Consider the following 20,105-nt stretch of genomic DNA (forward strand, 5'->3'; position numbering starts at 1 on the left):
AAATTAAATGGAACGTTTCTGATTGATGTTGAGTAGGAATGGGATTGAATCCTTGGCATGGCAGCTTGAGCATACAACAGCAACGCAGCTTGAGCAGCGGTTCCCCGTGGAGTTAATTCTGATGCTCCCTTTCAGGCAATGAAAGAATATTTAAATATAAAGTAAAACCAGATTATTTTTTGATATGAATAGATCTTTTGGAGCTTCCTTTTGTATGCTACTTGTTAGGTGGCAGTATTGTGCTCAGAACTGTACAAAGTCACAAAAATAGATTCTCAGCCTTGTCTTGAAGGGATAACAGCTTCAAAGATGGGGGAATGCGAGATATGTTGGATGACCCAAGGGGGGTAGTTAACTTAGGAAAAAAAAAAGTTGCCTCTATTTCTTGTTCTGTCTTTGTCTATGCTCCTAGTTACTGTTGTTAGAAGAGGATGCTTTATAGGTATTGAAAGCTATTCTCAAATGCAATAGCACAAATGAAACAAGGAAAACCTTTTGTTTTCTGGCAGCTGGTACATATAAAGGCTGCAGTGTGCTAGTCAATATGTTTGGGTGTAATTTTTGATAGACATGAAAATTAGATAAAATCAGTAAAGATAATAGAATTATTTTTTTTTGCAAAATTTGAGAATCTGAAGTTATTTTTAGCCTCTGTTTATAGCATCTACTAATGTGGGAGGTTTAAAACAAGCTGCACTCCTTCAGAGCTGTTTCCTTCTACCTTCTGAGGCTCTAAGAGACTGTTTTACCATTCCTTTAAGATTAGGATACACCATTCTCTATTTTGTCATTAAGATGTGTTCACTCCATGCATTAATTTGTAATAATGATTTTGACTCTAGAGGTGGTGGTGTCTCTGGTGTCATAGAAACTGAGTCACTAAAGCATCCTTCAACTACGAAGTCTGCTTATTTTTGTCCCTATAAAATATATATATACAATTTTTTTAATATATAAAATAGATGTTATATATAGTTATGAAAGTGTTCTTGTTCTTTGTATGATTAGATCTGTAACTCCTCTCTTTGCGCAGGTCTGAGCGGTGCCATTTTTCAGGGGCAGGTTAATATTCTCTTTTTTGTCTAATGCACACTCCTTTCTTTGAGCTTGAGTTTGACTGTTGTTGTTGTGACCCTTTTTTTTTTTCTCATTTGATTCTTGTAGCCTTTTATACTGCCTTGTCTGTGGTCTGATGCTCTTGTTGATACAGCAAGCATACACTTTGTCTTCTGTAAAGAGGTTTAAGACTTTTCCAAAATTATTTTTAGATGGTACAGTGAAAAACATGACTGCTTCTTCAAGGAAAATTTGTGGGCTCCAGTTTTTATTTAAATTTTGAACTGGAACAAAAGCAGTATACCCACGACTTCTTTTTTGGTTTATTGTTATAGTTTTTTAACCTGGAAAACTAAAAAGATGATCATACTAACCCCAGAAGACCAGATCATTGCAGTTTTACTGTAGCTAAGCCAGTCTCATCTTTTTTCAGTGTTCTAAAATGAAAAGTATGTTTGGCAGGTTGTTTAATATACAAAGCTGAAATTCACGCCCTGGTTTTGTTTTACTTAATTAAATTATGCGATGAGTTTTTAGGTGAATGCATTTGATGTTGACACAGGATATTGGGGGCAGAGTAGAAGCCAGATTTGGTTATGTTTAGCTTAGGAAACAGCGCTGTGCAGTCACCCAGGTTTGATGAGATCAGAGAGATCTTGTTTCTGTTCCATCAGTACCAAGTAGGCAGATACACATGGGATTTCCGAGAAGGTTCTGAGAATTTTTCCTAAACTTTGATCGGCCACTTGGAAATTTATTACGTACCTCTCTAGGAAAGATGCAGGTCCAACTGAAGGAAGGTGGCTTCAGGGCTGCTGGGACGTGTGGTTGGTTGGGTCCACAGGAACCTATCATGATTGTAAGGCACAGTGATGGTCTTAACACCTCCTAATACAGATGTTGCTTTGATCTGTGCTGTTATTACGGAAATTGCAATCGGATATGTCTATCTCATATTGGCCTCATTAAGCCACCAGCATGCCTGTAACAAATGTGGATAGAACCTTCCTAAATCTTCGTTCATGAAGCCTAGCCATGAATGAATGAATGTTATTACAGAAATACAGTTCCTGTCATTATGTTTATTTTGCTTAATGATATTTATTTTAGGGCCAAGGTTTTATTTTGTTTTTTTCCAGTACATTCTTCAGCCTATAGAGAGGGAGTAAAGGATGCTGGTCTTTTGATGGTCCTGGAGAATAAATGAGAACCTCTTGTTCTACAGGCTTGTTCAACAGCTGTGCATGGAGATCATAATTGCGTGATTAATCATGCTTAAACCAGACTTGTGATGCATGTTTTGTGTGTGGCATGGATATATTTGCTTTGCAAGATTACAGTGGGAAATCATACTTCAAAAACATTCTTTGTTTGAGACTATTTTTTAAACATGATACTGAAATGCACCTATACCCTCTGTGGAAATGCATGTACTTGTCCCTAGAGATGGACACAAAAATGCAATTGGCCTTGCAAGTGTACGCACCCTTGAGCAGGAACGTGCAAGGCAAAATAGATTTGCATTGTTTGCAGGTGCATTTTATAGGCTGATTATAGAATTGATACTTAACGTAATTCACTGATTTCCTTGGGGTCCAGTCATGCTAACATTTACAACTGGGGGTTGTACAAACCACTGTGAGGAAACCCACTGACTGCAATTTTGAAAGAACTCGCTGTGCAAGAGAGAAGTAAAATTAGGCATCGTGGAACGAACACTCCAGATGATCTCTAATGTAGTCTCTAAAAGCTGACAGAAGCTGCAAAAATGGCTTTGGCAAGTTTCTAAACTTCTGTCTAAGAGAGATATTTCTCTGTATTGATAGAAACTACATGCCTTAGTTTTGTCTCTTTCAAGGCAGTGATGGATAAATTTCTGAAATATGAAAAAGCTGGGGGAAGCCTGAAGCTACACAAGTTTTCCATTTTCTTTCTTCAGCATGTTGTAGAAACAGTGTAAATGTTTGAGATAACAAAGGAAGATATGCCAAGGAAAAATCTCTTGTTCCCTAACTATATCTGTTTAAGATCTAATCATTCTGGTGATGGAGTGTTATGACTCTAAAGGTAACATGTAGCATTCTGATCTATTTAATCTTTGAGACATTGATACTTGTCGATAACACTAATTTTTAGCTTTTGTCATGTTTTTCTCAAAGGGTTAGACATGAAGAAAACGATCTTTGTCATGAAAAAGAACATAAACTTTTGAGATCAACTTACCAGGAGAGGATGCAGGTTTCGGCCAGAAAACGAAGCCAGCTTTTTCAAGAAAAGAAATGGTTACAGGTAACTGGACTGCAGAGTTCTGTGTAAGAACCAGTGCTGTGTGGGGAAAAGCTTGTAAGCTGTCACAGAGAATTAAATAAATTTATTGTAGTAGCAACTTTGCTTCTGTGTTGCAATTAGAGCGTTGGCTGTAGTCCAGTTGATAATCTAAGTGATGATTGGAGATGGCAGCTACAGGAGTTGTGTTAATCTCATTACAGAGAAGCAGAGCTAGAAGGCTTGGTGGCTTGTGTGCATGCTTAAATTTTCCTCATTATCTTTTTAAGTGTGCTTTTTATGTTATAATTTGCCATTTTAATATTAAACTGATCTTCAGAAGTTTTTTTTCTGAAGACAAAAAGTTTTCATCTGCTTCTGGTTAGAATTTATTATAAATACATGATTTACCAGCTTTTATTCCTGAAAGATGATTGATGCTTTTCATAAGGATGAAGGAATCATCATGAAGCAGTCAGCATTTGCTAACAATAGCTTTACACTGACATGTGATGTCACAATGTGGGCAAATGGAATGTTTTTAAGATGGCTTCTGTCCAATTTTAAATCTGCAAACCTTTTAAGCAAAATTTAGGTCTTTTCTTTCACTGTCCTTCAAAACTATGAGTTTACTGTCTAGTTATAAGTCTTTTAGACCTTGGTGACCATAGTTGGCAATGTGGCACCTTAGAGAGCTAGTAGACTCAATTTTCCTTTTTTTATGTGGTCTTATCTTAAAATCTCTTTTTTTGATACTTTCATTGCTTTGGTGGATCCAATAGTTAAATAATCTGTGTGTTTGTATACACACTCATGTATATATATATATATGAAACCCCAAAAGAGAGAAAAGCATTTTAGGTGATCATCTCAGTCTTACTTAGCTGAAGAAATCTTTTCAATCCTAATAATCACCATTGTATTGTTTAGATTTACTTTGTCAATGTATAAGAGTTAGTTCAACAGTATCACTGTGCAGAAAACTATTTTTGATCCAGACATTCAGCAGCCACCTCAAGATATTGAATGGAAAACTGCTTTACTTGAAACTCCACAACAGCTAATGTTTTTCTTATTCCAACTAAATCTTTATTTCTGTGTAGTTATTAGGGAGAAATTACCCCATTGTTGTACAGGCATGCTATTTATTAGCATTTAATCAAAATTATTAGGAATTCAAGGTTTGGGAAAGGCTAACCTGTGATGACTGGTTGCTTCCAGTACCCCTTAAGGATTGGTCCTGCCCAAAATCTTGCATGATCAGAAATAATTCCACCACCACCCCTCCAGCCCCACTTTTCTTTACTTTCCCTTCTTTCCTCTCTCCTGGTGCTTCTGCATTTGTCTTCGGGGATTTGAAAACCTGTGACAGTATCTAAAATTTACATAATTATGTTTCTACTGCAATCTGTAGTTCACGGAGAACACAAGCCTGTAAGTGAAGCTGGAGGTTTAGCATCAGTACTGATTAGCTGTCGTGTTAGAAATATCTGTTCAAGCTCAAATCCACAAAATAAAACTTCAGCTTATGTTTAGTGGGATGAATATTGTCTGCTGCTCCATGGTGAGACTTCAAGTCCTTTTTATCTGTCCCTGGAGCCTGACCAAGAGCACATTAAAGGCTTCTTGGCATTTCTAGAAAAGAACGCGAGAGAATTCCAGTTTACTGACTAAAATTTCCACGCTCCCAAAAATGCCTGTGAACTATTCCCAAGCAGAGCAACTTTCTCTCTGTGAATGCAGATTGTGTGCTTCTGCTATCTATTAATGTTGTAATAACACTTCAGTACTAAAAGTGTGTTTGTAAAACCAGATTCTGTTCATCTTCCTTTCTGTTCCCATGTAGGTTGCTTATTGCAGTGATTGCAATTACTGCTTTTTCACAGAATATGTAAGGTCTTTGTATTAAGTAGGGCCTATTAAGATTTTGGCAGTATTCCCAAACCAGTAATACAGACAGAATTGTCCTTTGTGCACACTAAAAGCCTAATTTGAGACTGAAAGAAACAAAACTGATGTTTTTTGGTCTGCTGACCTTTCTGTCCTTGACAAATGCCTGTGAGTTGAAACATGGGCCACAGCATTCTCTTGTTCCTAAATCTAAAACCAAAAAAGGAGGAAAGTAGTTGATGAATCTAGTGTACAGCACTATTTATAAGTTGAAATTTTTGAGCCAACCAACCTTTGAATGTGCAGGGACTGTTTCTTCTTGTTTTAAGTGATACTGCAGAAGCTAGTTACAGTGCAGCAAACCTGAAAGTACGTTTGTTGACAAAATGAGCATTAATGAACTGAACGTCACATAAATTACATTGAAAACATTAAAATAATGTTAAAGTTTCCAAGCAAAGGAATGCCCAAGTTAGTTATCTATGCATGGTATGTATGTTTTTATGAGTCTTTAATTATATAAGGCTGCCCCCCCGCCCCCCCCGGATCCCTGCCTCATACATTGCTGAAGATGGAAAGTGTCTGTTCAGATATTCAGAATACTGTGTTATCTTCATTACTCAGTATTTGGTCTTAGAATCCCTTTACTATATGCCCCTCAAACCCTATTTTGGATTCAAATTTATTAATTAGTGAATGGACTCTTTTTACAGTATTAAACAATATGACATCTTAGTGATTCAAAACAACTTATTTTATCTGTGTAACACCACTTCAAGTGAAGAGATATTCTTATTGCCATTTTAAAGATGGAGAATGAAGAAGTGAATTGCCATAAAAAACCCACACTGTTTCTAATGTCAGTTTTGTAATGCCTAGTTATTTACCTGTTAAAGGTTTAGTTTTGAGTTTGTGGTTTTAATTTTGTTTTTTATTTTTAATTGGACTAAATGGGATCAGAGCATGGAATTGAGCTTTGATTTCTGTTGAGGGTCTGTAGATGGCCTGTCAGAGACCTCTCTTGCAGGTTGTATTAAAAATGGTGAACGTAGTCTGTGGCTGCATGTGAAGATAATAGTTTAAGTGGCTTGCAAGGTTTCACAGAGACAGTAAGAAATGTAGGAATAGAAGCAAATTCTTCAGTATGACATTCAGCTAGTTTGACAAGTACTCCTTTCCCCCCCTCTCCCCCCACCGTGTTTCCTAATTGCTTTTCAAATTCTGGTACAAATGAGCCAAGGGCTATACATTAAATACCTTTGACTCGGCAACGCAGACTTCTTGAAGATGCAAGCTATCTGTTGGGTTTTCAAGGAAAAACCTGTACAAGGATGAAATGCAAATTTGTGAAACTTTTTTTTGGGGCCCTCACTTCAAGGAGGGCATTGAAGTGCTAGAGCGTGTCCAGAAAAGAGCAATGAAACTGGTGAAGGGTCTAGAGTAAGTCATGTGAGGAGCAGTTGAGGAAGCTGGGGTTGTTTACCCTGGAGAAGAAGAGGCTCAGGGGGAGTTCTTAGCACTCTATACAATTATCTGAAAGGAGACTGTAGCCAGATGGGGGTCAGCCTCTTTTCCCAGGTAACTAGTGACAGGACAAGAGGAAACGGCCTCAAGCTGTGCCAGGGAAACTCAGGTTGGCCATCAGGAAGAATTTCTTCACAGAAAGAGTGGTCAGGCATTGGAACAGGCTGCCCAGGGAGGTGGTGGAGTCACCATCCCTGGCAACGTTCAAGAAATGACTGGACGTGGCACTTAGTGCTATGGTTTAGTTGACAAGGTGGTGTTCGGTCAAAGGTTGGACAGGATGATCTTAGGGGTCTTTTCCAACATTAGTGATTGTACATGTCTATGCTCTTGAAGAAACATCAGTATCACAATGCACAGAGTTTGAACTTCTAGCAAGATTGGTGCAACTGAGGTTGAAGTTCTGGACATTTCAAGTCCAGAGATGGTTTTTGTGCTCTTAATTAAAATGAAGTGTTAATTATCAAAAGGGCTGTCCAGTTAGTCAGTGTTTCTCCACTTGCATCCTGTGCCTGATGTTGGACTGGAGGCCTAGAGGAACCATTGAGGGGATATTCTGCAGAAGGACAGATCACTTCAGTTGCCAGTCTGTAGAGTGAGATTCTGTTATATGGTTGAACTGAGATTCGTTTGTTTGTTTGTTTTTCCTGAAAATTTTTAACTTGGGAAATACCTGTGTATTCTAAAAGTAAAAGATGGCTGACAGTGAGTGTTGGAAGAGAAACCTGGAATTTGGTGTTGAAAGGGAGGAGTTTTCAGACTGTTGGAAGCTCTGGAGTTTCTAAATACAACCAACGTAAGAGTTTTGCATGTCAGCAAAAGGATGTCTTCTCATTTAATATTGTGCTAAATTGTACAGACTTAATTCATGCTAACTCTTGAGACTTGTACTGTGTTTTTTTTAGGGGCAGAGGGGTTTCTTTAACAGGGTTTATATAGTAAACTCTGGTCTCTGTTCTATGCAGAAAGAAATTGAAGACCTCCGAACAAGACTGACCATATTAGAAGCAAAAGATCAACAGCTAAGAAGAGAAATTGAAGAACAAGATAGGCTTATTCAGTCACAGGACTGTGAACTGGCTGCTTTACTTGGCTGCATTTCTTTGAGAGAACTGCAGGAAATAAGCAAGGCTGTGGATGACACTTTAGCAGCCTCCTATCAAATTCCATTCAGTCTAGATCTTCCAGGAACAATAAAGAGGTATCTAAATTTCAATTTGGATGTAGAATCTTGTATCTTCCTCAGTGTTCTGTTGAATTGGCTGTCAGTTGTTTTCTTTGTGATAGTGCCAGCTAATTAGCTGCATTCAGACTCTGGAAAATTTTCTAAGAGATGTTGAAATTCTAATATTGATGTACTTCCTCAGGAAGGGGTTGTAGTTATTTGAAGGTCTTGCACTTAATGTTTTTTTATGATAAAGGGTTACCTATAGAGAGCATATGCATCCATCAATTGTTAATACCTATCATCAGTTTACACCATATCTTCTTGTTAACTGGTGGAATTTTTTTTCCCAGTTTATTATAATGCAGTGATTAAAACGTTTCTCACAACCTGAAAGTGTGTACTAGGCACCATTCAAATAAATATCAGAGATGTTGCTTCAGTAAACTCATAATCATAATAAAGTCCGATGTGATGAATGTTAAGCTCAGACAGTGGTCTTGAGGTAGTGGGGGAAAGGAGGCAGCATGAATACTTCTGGGACACCTACAGTTACATGCACAGCATATGGTTCCTTAAATGGAAAAGTAGCTACTCTTGATAATGTTTTGGAAATAACCTCATCTTTATTTACAAAAGCAATAGAAGTACTTGGGCCCTAGACTCAATTGGACGCTGGTGATAGGACTTTGAAAGTGATACTACTGCTGAGAAAATAAAATTCCTGTTTATGCTAACTTGTATTTCTCCCAGATAAGCAATAACTATGTTGCTTGCAATTTCTTTTCTCCCTTCGTGTTTATTGGGTTTAGTTTGATATTAATGTTCATGAGAAATTGCTGCCCACCCCCAGCCTACTGGGGGGTGAAGGGCAGAATGTTGGAGAGACAGTGCTGATGCTGTGCCAGCACTGCTCAGCAATAGCCAAAACACTGGTGTGTTATCAGCAACTTTCTAGCTACCAGTGCAAAGCACAGCACTGTGAGGGCTGTAAGTTAGCCCCATCTCAGTTAGACCCAATAAAGGATGCAAAAATGCTGGTTTGGGCTGCACAAGTAAACATACTTAGGCATCTGTGAGAGCCTTTGGGAACAGTTTAAATCTCCTATTTCAGGTTATAGTAGGGTGTTTGTGTAAAACCCCAAAGCCTTTTCTGACCATAACTGATGGCAGTGATGTAAATGCCTGCCTATGGCATGGTCACGTAGGAGACAGAGTCCTTGGTTCAGAATGGGGAAGCTCTGTGTTTGAGGTCCTCTGTAGCCTGCCTAGATCTGAACCTACAGACTCAGGGCAAGCTCTTACCTGCCAAGGATTTCAGTGTCCTGGCAGGGAGCATGCTCCATCACAGTTCTTAGGCTGGGCCTTATTGTATCCAGGAATGCAAAAGTAGAAATCTAGCAAAAGCCAACAGGCAAGAGGAGTCTGACTCTGGGAAAGTGGAGAAGTTTAATAATTATAGCACTCAACTAGATGAGAGAGACCTGGTGGTTGTAGTTTTTGAGAGAGTTGGCAACAGTCCCTCAATTAAGTGCTAATGTTTTGATTTTGGGGTTGTTTTTTTCCCTTCCTTCTTCATAACTTAAAAGCAAAGTGAACTGGTGGGACTATGTCACAATCTGGCTGATGCAGCCTTTTGAAGGTACCACTTACTGTCTATTGAGCAGCTCCTCTCCTCTCTGCAGAAGATGGTGGTTGTCTTTGAATTAAAATCTGCCCGAGTGTTGTATATGCTGTGTCTGTTACTCTATTGGAAAGTGCACAAGCTGTCTTGGGAGCACAGACTGAAATCTCCAGTCCAGCTGTGAGACTCAACCACTTGACTTTATGATTTGGCCACTTCCTTGCCTTTGGTTCTCAAATTTCTTTCCCCAAACCACTTGCTACTTTAGGTAGCTGAAAGCATCCCAACTTGGTGGTCAGCAGCCACATTTCCAGTGAGGGTTCTCTGCTAATTCTTTCTTTCAGGGCAGGCTATATATTTGGAATGGCTGAGGAGAAGAAAATGCCCTTGCAACGGCTGCAGTTATTTAACAGTGAGAGTTTGTTCAGTTTGACAGTGAGCTTAAGTGACAGGTGGCTTCCTTTTAAAGCTATGCAGTCCATCATATCTTAGGTACAGTGATCTTCTGTCTGCATCCAGTCGTGTTCTGTTCTCTTTCTGTAAGATGAAAAAGCAGCATGCAGATAGTAAGACATTTGGTGTGGGTATATGTCCTGTGTGCCTGTGGGCATCACCTACATTGTCATACAGTTCTAGAATAATTTAGGAGGTCATCTTGTTAAACTGCTCAAAGCAGGACCACAGTTTCCAAATAAGATCAGGCTACTCAGGGCTCCATCTGCCCAAGTTTTGCATATCTTCAAGAATGGAGATTTTGTAGCCTTGCTAGGCATCTACATTTCATCACCCTTGCTATGAATTTTTCCTCTGTCTCATATCTAGCCAGAATTTCCATGGTTGCAACTTGCATTGGCTTATTCTAAATCAGTACTTCTTGTGAAAGAAGTATTGTATGTTAGGTAACAGGTTAAAATACTTAATTGATGCTAGTTCAGCATATTACTTTTAAATTCCAAAGTCTTGGGATATTTAGTCTTTAAGAGATTTTTCTGGAAACATGCATTTTATTTTATGAATAATTGCTGAAAAAAAAAAGGTTTTCCAAAGTTTTTGTTTCTCACACAGATAGCTCTATTACTTATGAATGTATACTGAAGATCGGTGTGTATGTGGAAAGTTGTTCAGCATTGATGGCCTGTACATTACAAGTTCCTGGCTATTGGGTTGCAAGATACTATGTATTTATTCCGACAGCGTTGTGCCAGTCAGTAAAGTACTGCTATAATGTGTTTTTGCATAAATATTTGCTGACTACCTGAATTGTATCACATTGGAGTAACAAGGCAGAGCTAGTGCAAAGCACTCTTAAGACAATCTGTGCTGTAATGAATTTTATTCAGTGGCTTGCAGTTCACTATAAAATAAAAATTATTTTTCTTCAACTAAATGCTATTAAATACAGCATATTGAAGCAAACTTTGAGGAACATGAGAGAACATATAAAACGAAGAAGAGTTGCCCAAATAAAAGTATGAAGGAAGAAGAGAGTGAGTCAATGTAACGTTGGGATGAGCGTTGTTTCTAAGCTTATTTTTCTTGTCAATTGTTATTTTTTTAAGGAATATTCTTTATTTTGTCTTGTTTGTCTTTGGTATGTGGTAAACTTTTTGAAAACAAAAAGCCTTTGTCAACAACTACAGCATGCTTTGAGTTTGAATAATTCAGAAATGTTAGGCATGTTACTCTGGGACCTTTCTTTGAGGGCTGTTGGAAGATGGGGTTAAAACCTGCCAGTTAATGGGCAAAGAAATATACTTTGACAGGGAATTCTTATTGAGATTGAGACTACAGAATGTGGTTGTTGTGCTCATCCAGAGAGGCTTAATTGCTCTTGGTAAGCTAAAGGGTGTAATCATTTTTATAAAATGAGGAAATTGCAGGGCAAAAACTCACTTCACTTGCATGGGGTTGTGTGGAGATGTGTTTAAAAGGTGGGACCGGCTGGTGTTGTGTGCACTGTGACACATGCTAGTGTTTTAACTAAAGGCAACATACTGAAATCAGAGGGAAAATAGGTATGAGTGTTTCAGTGTGAGGCACTCTCTGCTGGAGTTTGCAAAAGGTATCAAAATATATAATTTCTTTATTTGCTAATGAAGTGGACACCATTTCAGAAACACGTGTTTTTAACTAGTGTAAGTTGAATTTCCCAATTATAAAGTAAGACCATATTAATTATTTGACTGACTTCAGTACCTCTCGTTTCCTTTTTTTTTTTTTGGTTTGTTTGTGTTTTTGGGAGTTTTTTTGGGAGGTATTTTTTGATTATTTTTTTTTCATGCCACAATAAAATCTGGGGAAATCTCTTATACTTCAGTTCATATTTAGTTTCATTTAGCGTTTTCTTTGTTTTTATCCATATCTACAGATGCATGTGTCCATACAGCATGTTGTGCTTAAAATAAATTGCAAAGTTCCATCTGGACTATTGTCTGTGCACTGATTGCTGGCTGAAAGAAATTCAATTAATTACCTTTAAAAATATTTGAATGCTCCACCTCTTCCACTTTTTGCATGGAATGATTTTTAATTAATAGGAATTTGTTCTACAGTGGCTGTGCGGGATTTCTGAAGATAGGGAAATTTCCTACTGATATGTATTAGTTATTACAGTATGACCAGTGCTGCAAGAAACTGAACTTGAAGACTTATGTAGCCAGTTCACTTTGCTATCGTGATGCTTGGAGCTCATTTGAGAAAGATGAATTTGAAGTGAAATACAAATGCTCAGGGTGTAAACCTTTTTAGTTGGAATGTACTCAAAGCAACTTCAGTTGAGGGCAAAGCCTGATCAGGTGTGTTTTTTAAGAGAACTTGGTTTACTTGGGAAAAATAGGAAAAAAGGCTTTTATATAATTTTACATAGTAATGTAGGAAAGTAGCATTTAGAATGGGCTGTCGTGTTTTGTCATTAGGAGAGACTGCTTGGTACGCTTTTTGTTGATCTTCAAAATACATTCTAGTCAAATTAGAAGTTAGCAAGCTACATGAAATTACTGAGTAAGCCTTAATGTCGCCATGTTTATTGATATCAGCCTTTCAATAAAAATCTTAGCTTTAAAGTAGCAAAGCAAATTGCAATCCATTCTTTCAAAAGGATATCTGTTGTTTGCTAGAAAACATGCAATCATGTCTAGGAAAGTCCTTTTTTACTGTGTGGTTTGAGTTTTAATTTGACTATTTCTCTGACAATGCCTACATATCAAAAATATCCTTTGGGAATATAAGAGTATCACAAATACAAAGAACAGAGGGATGAAGTGCCTTTATGGCATCAGAAAATTTATATTACAGTGCGCAGGCTGCTAATGTTCGTGACTCTTTGCTGTGCCTGTATGTGGAACAGCAGAGAACCGAATTGTACTTTTAATGCCACATACTCTTGGAGTCTTCTGGATTTACTTCTTGAATTATTTGAAGTTTTTTTATTGTTGTTGTTTTCCGTTTTTCCTGATATTACAACCATAGTAGTTCTTAATTACAAGTAGAAAGTGATGTTGATAGGTAGGTTAGAAGCAAAAATGATCTAAACTTTTTTTTTTTTTAATATATTCATGATTTTTTTTTTCCAGGAGGGACTCCTGCTGTGTTATAAGTTTTTCCTTGAAGACCCTGATGGTTTGGTAGACCTCTAAGCGCACTGCATGATTTTTCTAACTTCTTCTGGCCTCATTTGGCACTGAGGAGGTTTTAGCTGATCCTGGGACTGGCTGCACATGGAGCCAATTTCAGCAAGTCAATGTTGTTTTTACCTTCTCCTGCAACTTTATTTACTTCTGTGTTTTCTACTTGATGGGTGATTTTCCTGTGCTGCATCATCAAGTTTTGCCTTGGAAGAATGTCGGCAATCCTGTGGTGCTCCCTTGGCAGGAAGACTTTCTTCCCTTCTGGCCAGACTTTCCTCCTCCTGCTATCACTTGTCCCTACCCAATAGCCACTTGCCTTCCCAGATACTGTTACAGTTCACTGATGGTGGTGTAAGCCTGTGTGTTGTGTGCATATGTCTCTAATCTCTGTAAGATTCTTGCTCCTGTACTGTGTGAAAGAATAAACCTTCTGGACTCCTTCCTTTGTACTGTTTCCAGCTTTGTATGGCAAATTTTCTTCTTTTTCGCCTTCTTAAAAAATACCTCTTTCTGTCACACCTACACCATGCTATCTGTCCACATGGTATTCCTCTAAAATACCAAAGGTCCGGGGAAAGGATGATATTAAAAAGGAATGCAAGTGAGTAAAATAGATAAATGAGAGATGAGAACTTTACCTTATTTATTTCCTTTCTGTAGATATGCATGCTGAAATGACTGTCTTGAGTTGTTAGATACGCAGCCAAGACAGGACACTTGTGTAGTGTCCACCACAGTTAGAGCTTCATCATCAAGTCGTAAGAGTGAAGAAGAGAGAGCGCTCAGTCACCTCACTAGTTCAGTTATTTTAGCTTTGCAAGTCTGCAGGAATTGAAAAACTGTTTGCATCAGATGAAGTGCTGTACATCACCAGAACTGCTGTGCAGAACTGCCCTCCCTGTTGTTCACTTCTATGCCAGTTGTAATTTCTGTGCATGGGAACCTTCTAGCAGCTTCAGTTGCCCCCTAAGGTCTGTTGGGTTGACTTAATTTCCATCAGTGATAGATCATGTTCTCTGATGTGAGGAGAATGCACAGGTCATTTTGAGTATTTGCCTTACTGCCTTACTTAGGGCCCTTTCAGGCTGCTCAGATTTTATTTTTTAAGAGCTTAACACAGACTTTTAACACTGTTCTCTGTGATAGGAAACCTGTCTTTGACTATGCTACATGAGGTGAGCCAAAATATGATTACAGGATTCTTAAAATACAGCTGGTACCACTGCTGCTATTATAGCTAGATATAATGAAGATGGTAGAAAGCCCTATTTTCTTTTTAATTGTAGTTATCTTGTTTAGTTGATCCATTTTATTTTGTGGGCTATGCCTTCACAAAACCTGCAGCAGTGGGCTTGCAGCTGAGGAGCAGAACTAAGAGAGGATGTTCCCTGGCATCTGAGGAGGACTCTGCCTTCAGAGGGACTCTTCTCACAGCCAGCTTCCTCTACCCCAAGGGGCTTTTGAAGGGAAACTCCACATTTCTTATCAAATGTCATAACTCAAGCCTTGATAATAGGATTGTCTTATTTTCAGCTAGTCCCACAACTGGGTTTGTGTTTCAATGAGATCATCATCTCAGCCTTCTCAAAGAAGTTGGCTATAGTCTTTTGTGAGAGGCTAAGACAAGTCATAGGTGAAGGAAGAGGTCTGCTTCATCTTTTGTTGTCTGACTGATTAGGAGGCTCAACTTTCTTTTTGTAGATAGATAGGTGTTTTCCTCTCCATTTTGTCTTCTACCTAGGGTTAATTTCATTCCTTTGTTCTCTGCCTAGGGCTGAAGGGTAGACTCCATGGGCAAGTAGTTTTATTTCTTTATTTTCTCACTCTTAGCAGAAACTCTAGGAGTAACAGTGTACTGAAAGCTTGGCATGCCATACAATGCCTGTGCTTCAGCACGTGAAGTGAATTTTCTTCCTGTGAAGGTGCAAACGTGACTTTGAAGTTCATAGGGATTCTGATCCCACTGGGTCTGGTGGGGACCCCTGTTGGAGAGAGGATAAAGGGCTTCTGCAATGTCTTCTCCCACACTGTAGGCACTGGCCTTCCTTGGGAAGAACAAGAGGGGTTAAAAACACAGCAGGGAAAGGAGAAAGCAAGTCTTCCATCTTGGAGGACAGAACCACTGCTGGCAACCTGAATATTTTGGAGCAATTTTAGAGGCATTTTTTTTCGTCCTTCCGAACAGAAGGAAAAAGTCTCAGCAGAAAGATGAGTAACACTTGCTTGAGTACCCACATGTGCAGTGTAATGAGGAATCTGTTTTTCCCTGCTGAGCATCTGGTTCCCCCTGCTTGCTTGAACAGCATCCAGTGGGACGTAGCAGCCTATAAAGCCCAGGCTACATCTGTGCTGATTCCTCTGGGTATGCACACAGTGAGATTTATTTCTCTTTAGAGAAAAATGACCAGCTGCCCCAATCAATGTAGAATACTAAATTTGTTTGTATATAACGAAGAGAAATAGCTAGCAACAACATCTAGGGACAGACTCTTTCAGCTAGTGAAGTAAAATGGATGTTATTCTTAGGAGAATAATTGCAGCTGCTCTGGGCAAGCCCTAGTTTTTTTGCACACCAGACAGATGTGGCAGAAGAATGGGCATCTATTAATACATCAGAAAATCTGGGAAAAGTATTAGGTAGGATATGTGAATTGCTTCTGCTGTTGAGGTGTTTGACTGTGCCTTTGTTTTCGGTCTGATGCTCCTGTTTTGGGTAGCAGCTGATGCAACAACTGCCTCAAGTACCCTGCAACATCAGCTGGCACAAGAGTGGTGGGAAATGCGGCACTATGCGAATGGTTGGTTCGAACAGACAGCCAGTTTTGCGCTCTGAATAGTGTGTTACAGGACCAGATTTCTCAATGCATGGCAATGAAAACTGAGCTTGGAATCATTAAAGATGCCATCAGCATTCCCAGGTGGCTGTGAACTGATGGTTTCTCTTGGAGTGATGGGAAGCTGAACATGAGCCAGCAGTGTGGCCAAGGTGGCCAATGGCATCAGGAACAGTGTGGCCAACAGGTCCAAGGAAGTGATTCTTCCCTTGTATTCAGCACTGGTAAGGCCACACCTTGAGTACTGTGTCCAGTTCTGGGCCCCTCAGTTCAGGAAGGATATTGAGGTGCTGGAACAGGTCCAGAGGAGAGCAACTAGGTTGGTGAAGGGACTCAAGCACAAGTCCTATGAGGAGAGGCTGAGGAAGCTGGGGCTGTTCAGCCTGGAGAAGAGGAGGCTCAGGGGAGACCTCCTCACTCTCTACAACTCCCTGAAAGGAGGTTGTAGCCAGGTGGGGGTTGGTCTCTTTTCCCACGCAAGACAAGAGGGCATGGTCTTAAGCTGTGCCAGGGGAGGTTTAGGTCAGATATTAGAAAGAATTTCTTTACAGAGAGGGTAATCAGACATTGGAATGGGCTGCCCAGGGAGGTGGTGGATTCTCCGTCCCTGGAGGTTTTTAAGGCAAGACTGGATGTGGCACTTGGTGCCATGGTCTAGCAACCACGGTGGTAGTGGATCAAGGATTGGACTTGATGATCTTGGAGGTCCCTTCCAACCCAGCTGATTCTATGATTCCATGATTTTATATTATCAAATGCAAAATTGAGGTGCTGCCTCATTGCCATTGCAGGCATTAAAAAAAAACCCTTAATGATAATTCTTATAAAAAAATGTGAAGTGTCATCTAATGTTCTGATTTTTCTGCAGGCCTCCTAATTGGGGCTAGTGGCTGGCAGCACTGCAGCAGACAAGAGCCATCTCAGTTTAGAGTTCTTACTGTATGCAAGAGCTGGGCAGGATGATGAGTTTTTATGGTCATATAGGTATAACTCTTTAAGAGTCAGTGAAGACAAGTGCAGTCACCCAGCAACCCATGAGTCAGTGAGAAATGTTGTTGGTGAGCTGAGGTCATACAGATGTTGGGAAAGTGTGCTTCTGGTTCTGCCTCTTGATAAATTCTGTGTGGGGAAGCACATGTATTGAAGCAATACTTAAAGCAACAGTGAAGAAATATTGCTCTACAAGTCATAGCTAGAAGAGCAGCAAATTGATGGAGCAAAATTTCTCTCTCTGATGGTTCAGCGCTTGGTGCATAATTCTGAGTTCTCATTTGTATTCCCATTCATATGGAAACCCTTGGAGAACTCTGTAGATTGAAATGTGCAGAAGGCCCAATGCTTCTGCGCCTTAAAGTACCTCTCTTGATATTTTTTGTCTCAGATTAGATTAATTTTTGAAGTTGGAAGCTTTCCAAGGTAAGACTCTGCATTTTACTTCTAATTCAGGTGACTAGTTCTGGCAACTGACAGAATTTTCATTTTCAGTATAAGTTAAACACGACTCTTCTCCTATTTAGTGTCAAAAGTCCATGCCTCAAGAGTACTATTAGGTTTAGACAGAGAAATTGGATTTTCAGCACATCAGTTCAGCAGATATTTTGTGTTTTTTATAATTGTTTAACTAACTTTCTCATAATATAGAAGTTTTCTGTGGACTGCATTATCCAAGGAAAAATCAGAGTTGTTTAGAAAACCCTGAGCTATGTTTAAAGGATGATTTTGCTTCCCATTACAGAGATGTACTGCTGTGAAAATCTCATTGTTTAAAGTCCCATGGATCATTGCACAGAGATGAAAAGGAACTTACGTGCTTGACTGAAAAATTGCTTTCCTGGTATGGTGATACTCAGATATAGCCCAGACAGGCTTATGAACAGATCACATAGAATGAAAATCTTATCTAATGTCTTCCTTGATTAGATAGAATCAAACTTTGTGGTAAAGAATTTCAGAAAACAAAAAGTGCTGGTTTACCTTAGTGCATTTCATGCAATCTAGCCCTGAATGTTCCTGAGCAGAAGTTCAAGACCAGCAACAATGTGGTCTTGTCCTGGTAAAAATCTGTGCATGATATCTGTAAGGAATGAATCTGTTGATTTTACTCAAGAAAACTTTGGGTACAAGCATATTTTCTTTTTTTCTTTTTTTTTCTTTAGTCCCAGTTGTACATGTCTAGCTTAAAGCTGTCTCTTGTTAAGTATAGTTTTATTCAAAAGCTTTGTTTTCTGGTTTGTCTTCAAAACTTTCTGAGATATTCCCACTGAGGGAACTGTAAAGATACAAGGAAGTTATTGATTGATTTGTTTTTTATATTGTAGATTTTTTCCCTAAAGGCCCAGCAGAGTCCCTAGACTTAAGATTTTTGTTGGATTTTTGGCTTGATGTAGACTGTCACAGATGTTTACACCAAATGTTCCTGAAGTATCACTTCTGATTCCTTTTGCAAAGGACTGGACAAAAGCTTTTTTTGAAGGTCAGCTTTTGTTTGCTGTTAAAAGCAAGATTAGAAGTGTAGGGCTTGATTTGGATATTTTCATCATCTCAGACAGTACAGCTTCTTGTGACTTGAGAATCGAAGGAGGAATCATATTAGAAGACATAAGATTGTAAAAACCATGTTCTGTGCAGGCTGTGATCACTAAAATGAGGTTATCCTTTGCAGGCAGTGTCCTTACTCCTGGCCAAATTCAAACTGTAAACTGTTTAAATCTGCTGATTTTTATCGAGGAGGGAATACATATTCATACGAATTGAGGGTTCAGCCCATCATGCTTTCTCATATGCATACAATATGAATGTGGGCTTCTAGGATGTTGCTCTTGAATTAGAAATTCAGATTTGAGTAATTTTAAATTATTCTGATTTGTGCTTAGTTTTAAAGAAACTAAAGTGCTTTTTGCTTAAGCACTATATTGTCGTTTGGAGATAGGGAGTTAAATAATAAGATCTTCAGTAATTTTTTAGGTGACAGTAATGTAAAGGAGAATATTTACTGTTAAAGGACTCTTGTCTTTCATGATCTTCAGGCAGGGATCAGAGATGGCAGCTTAGTTTCTCTATGAAAAATAAGAATTTTCAGTACAGGATTTGTTTTACACTGGTACCATACGTGTGGTATATTCTGTTGTGCAGATATGGAAACTGCATTCTGACTACATTTTTTTGTTACTCTGTATATGTTATTACTTATACAGGAACTGCTTCTGTTTAAGCAGTGTGTATATTTGTATATCTTGAATGTGTAGAACAGCATGACTTGCCTTTTGCCCATTTGCATTCTTTTAATTTTTTCTTAGGAAGCAAAACATAAATACATAATAGCCTGGTATGCAAAGGAAAGTATGCTAGAAAAGTAGAAGGAAAGACATTCAGAAACATGCTTTCCTTTAGTAGAAAGCCATTCTTCCCAGTATTGTGCTAGTCAGCCTTCCTCTGAACAAAGCCACTTCCATAGTATCTGTAATTCCTGCCTGCAAATCATAACTTCTTGGAATATTCTTTAAAAGGCATTTTAAACATTATCTATTATATCATGACATTTAATGTCCTCTGCAGTCATGTGGGAAGCCTGCGATAGAGTGAGGAATGTGTGAACCAGACCACTTGTTTCCTAGTCTTCTTCCGTTGCATTGAATTGGCTTCCTTTATTTAGCTTGCACACCATTCCCAATTACGAACATCATTATCTCGGCAGGTTCTGTGTTATTACAATTCAACATACTTGGTAGCTATTTTTTTTTTTTAAGGTCAGTAAAATGGGATCAATAAGGGGCTGTGGCTTGCCTGAAGTGTTTGGCTCTTAAAATTTTTCCCATTGTCTCTTGTTACATGCCAGATCAACCTGAGCTCCTGAACATGCAGCATTCCCACATCCTCCTGCAACCCTCCAGCTGAAGTCCATGTTATGTCAAAGTATTACTTCCTTCATCATCCAGAAATTACATCATTCCTCAGCTCCTGCTTTCCTGTTTTGGTCTAGCATGTATACAGTAAGACCCTAGGATATAGCAAGTCTGCATTCCTCTTCTTCTGTCCTCATTACAGATCCTAATGTGTCTAAGTCCACTGCAAGTCATTTAAATGAAAGGCCTATGTGGCATCTGCATGAATGAAAAAATTGC

The 20,105-nt window shown here is 38.8% G+C and overlaps 1 protein-coding gene across 1 annotated transcript in view; it reads left to right on the plus strand.

Moving 5' to 3' along the window:
• DISC1 (DISC1 scaffold protein) overlaps positions 1-20,105 on the plus strand; it is a 172,853-nt gene that overhangs the window by 35,865 nt on the left and 116,883 nt on the right. The window contains exons 5-6 of the mRNA XM_018077458.1: positions 3,222-3,345; positions 7,701-7,936. Of these exons, the coding sequence (XP_017932947.1) occupies positions 3,222-3,345; positions 7,701-7,936 (360 nt within the window). The remainder of the gene's footprint in view (positions 1-3,221; positions 3,346-7,700; positions 7,937-20,105) is intronic.

This window comes from Manacus vitellinus, unplaced genomic scaffold (genome assembly GCF_001715985.3).
Source record: "Manacus vitellinus isolate BGI_N305 unplaced genomic scaffold, ASM171598v3 scaffold_37_pilon, whole genome shotgun sequence".
In the NCBI taxonomy this organism is placed as follows: domain Eukaryota; kingdom Metazoa; phylum Chordata; class Aves; order Passeriformes; family Pipridae; genus Manacus; species Manacus vitellinus.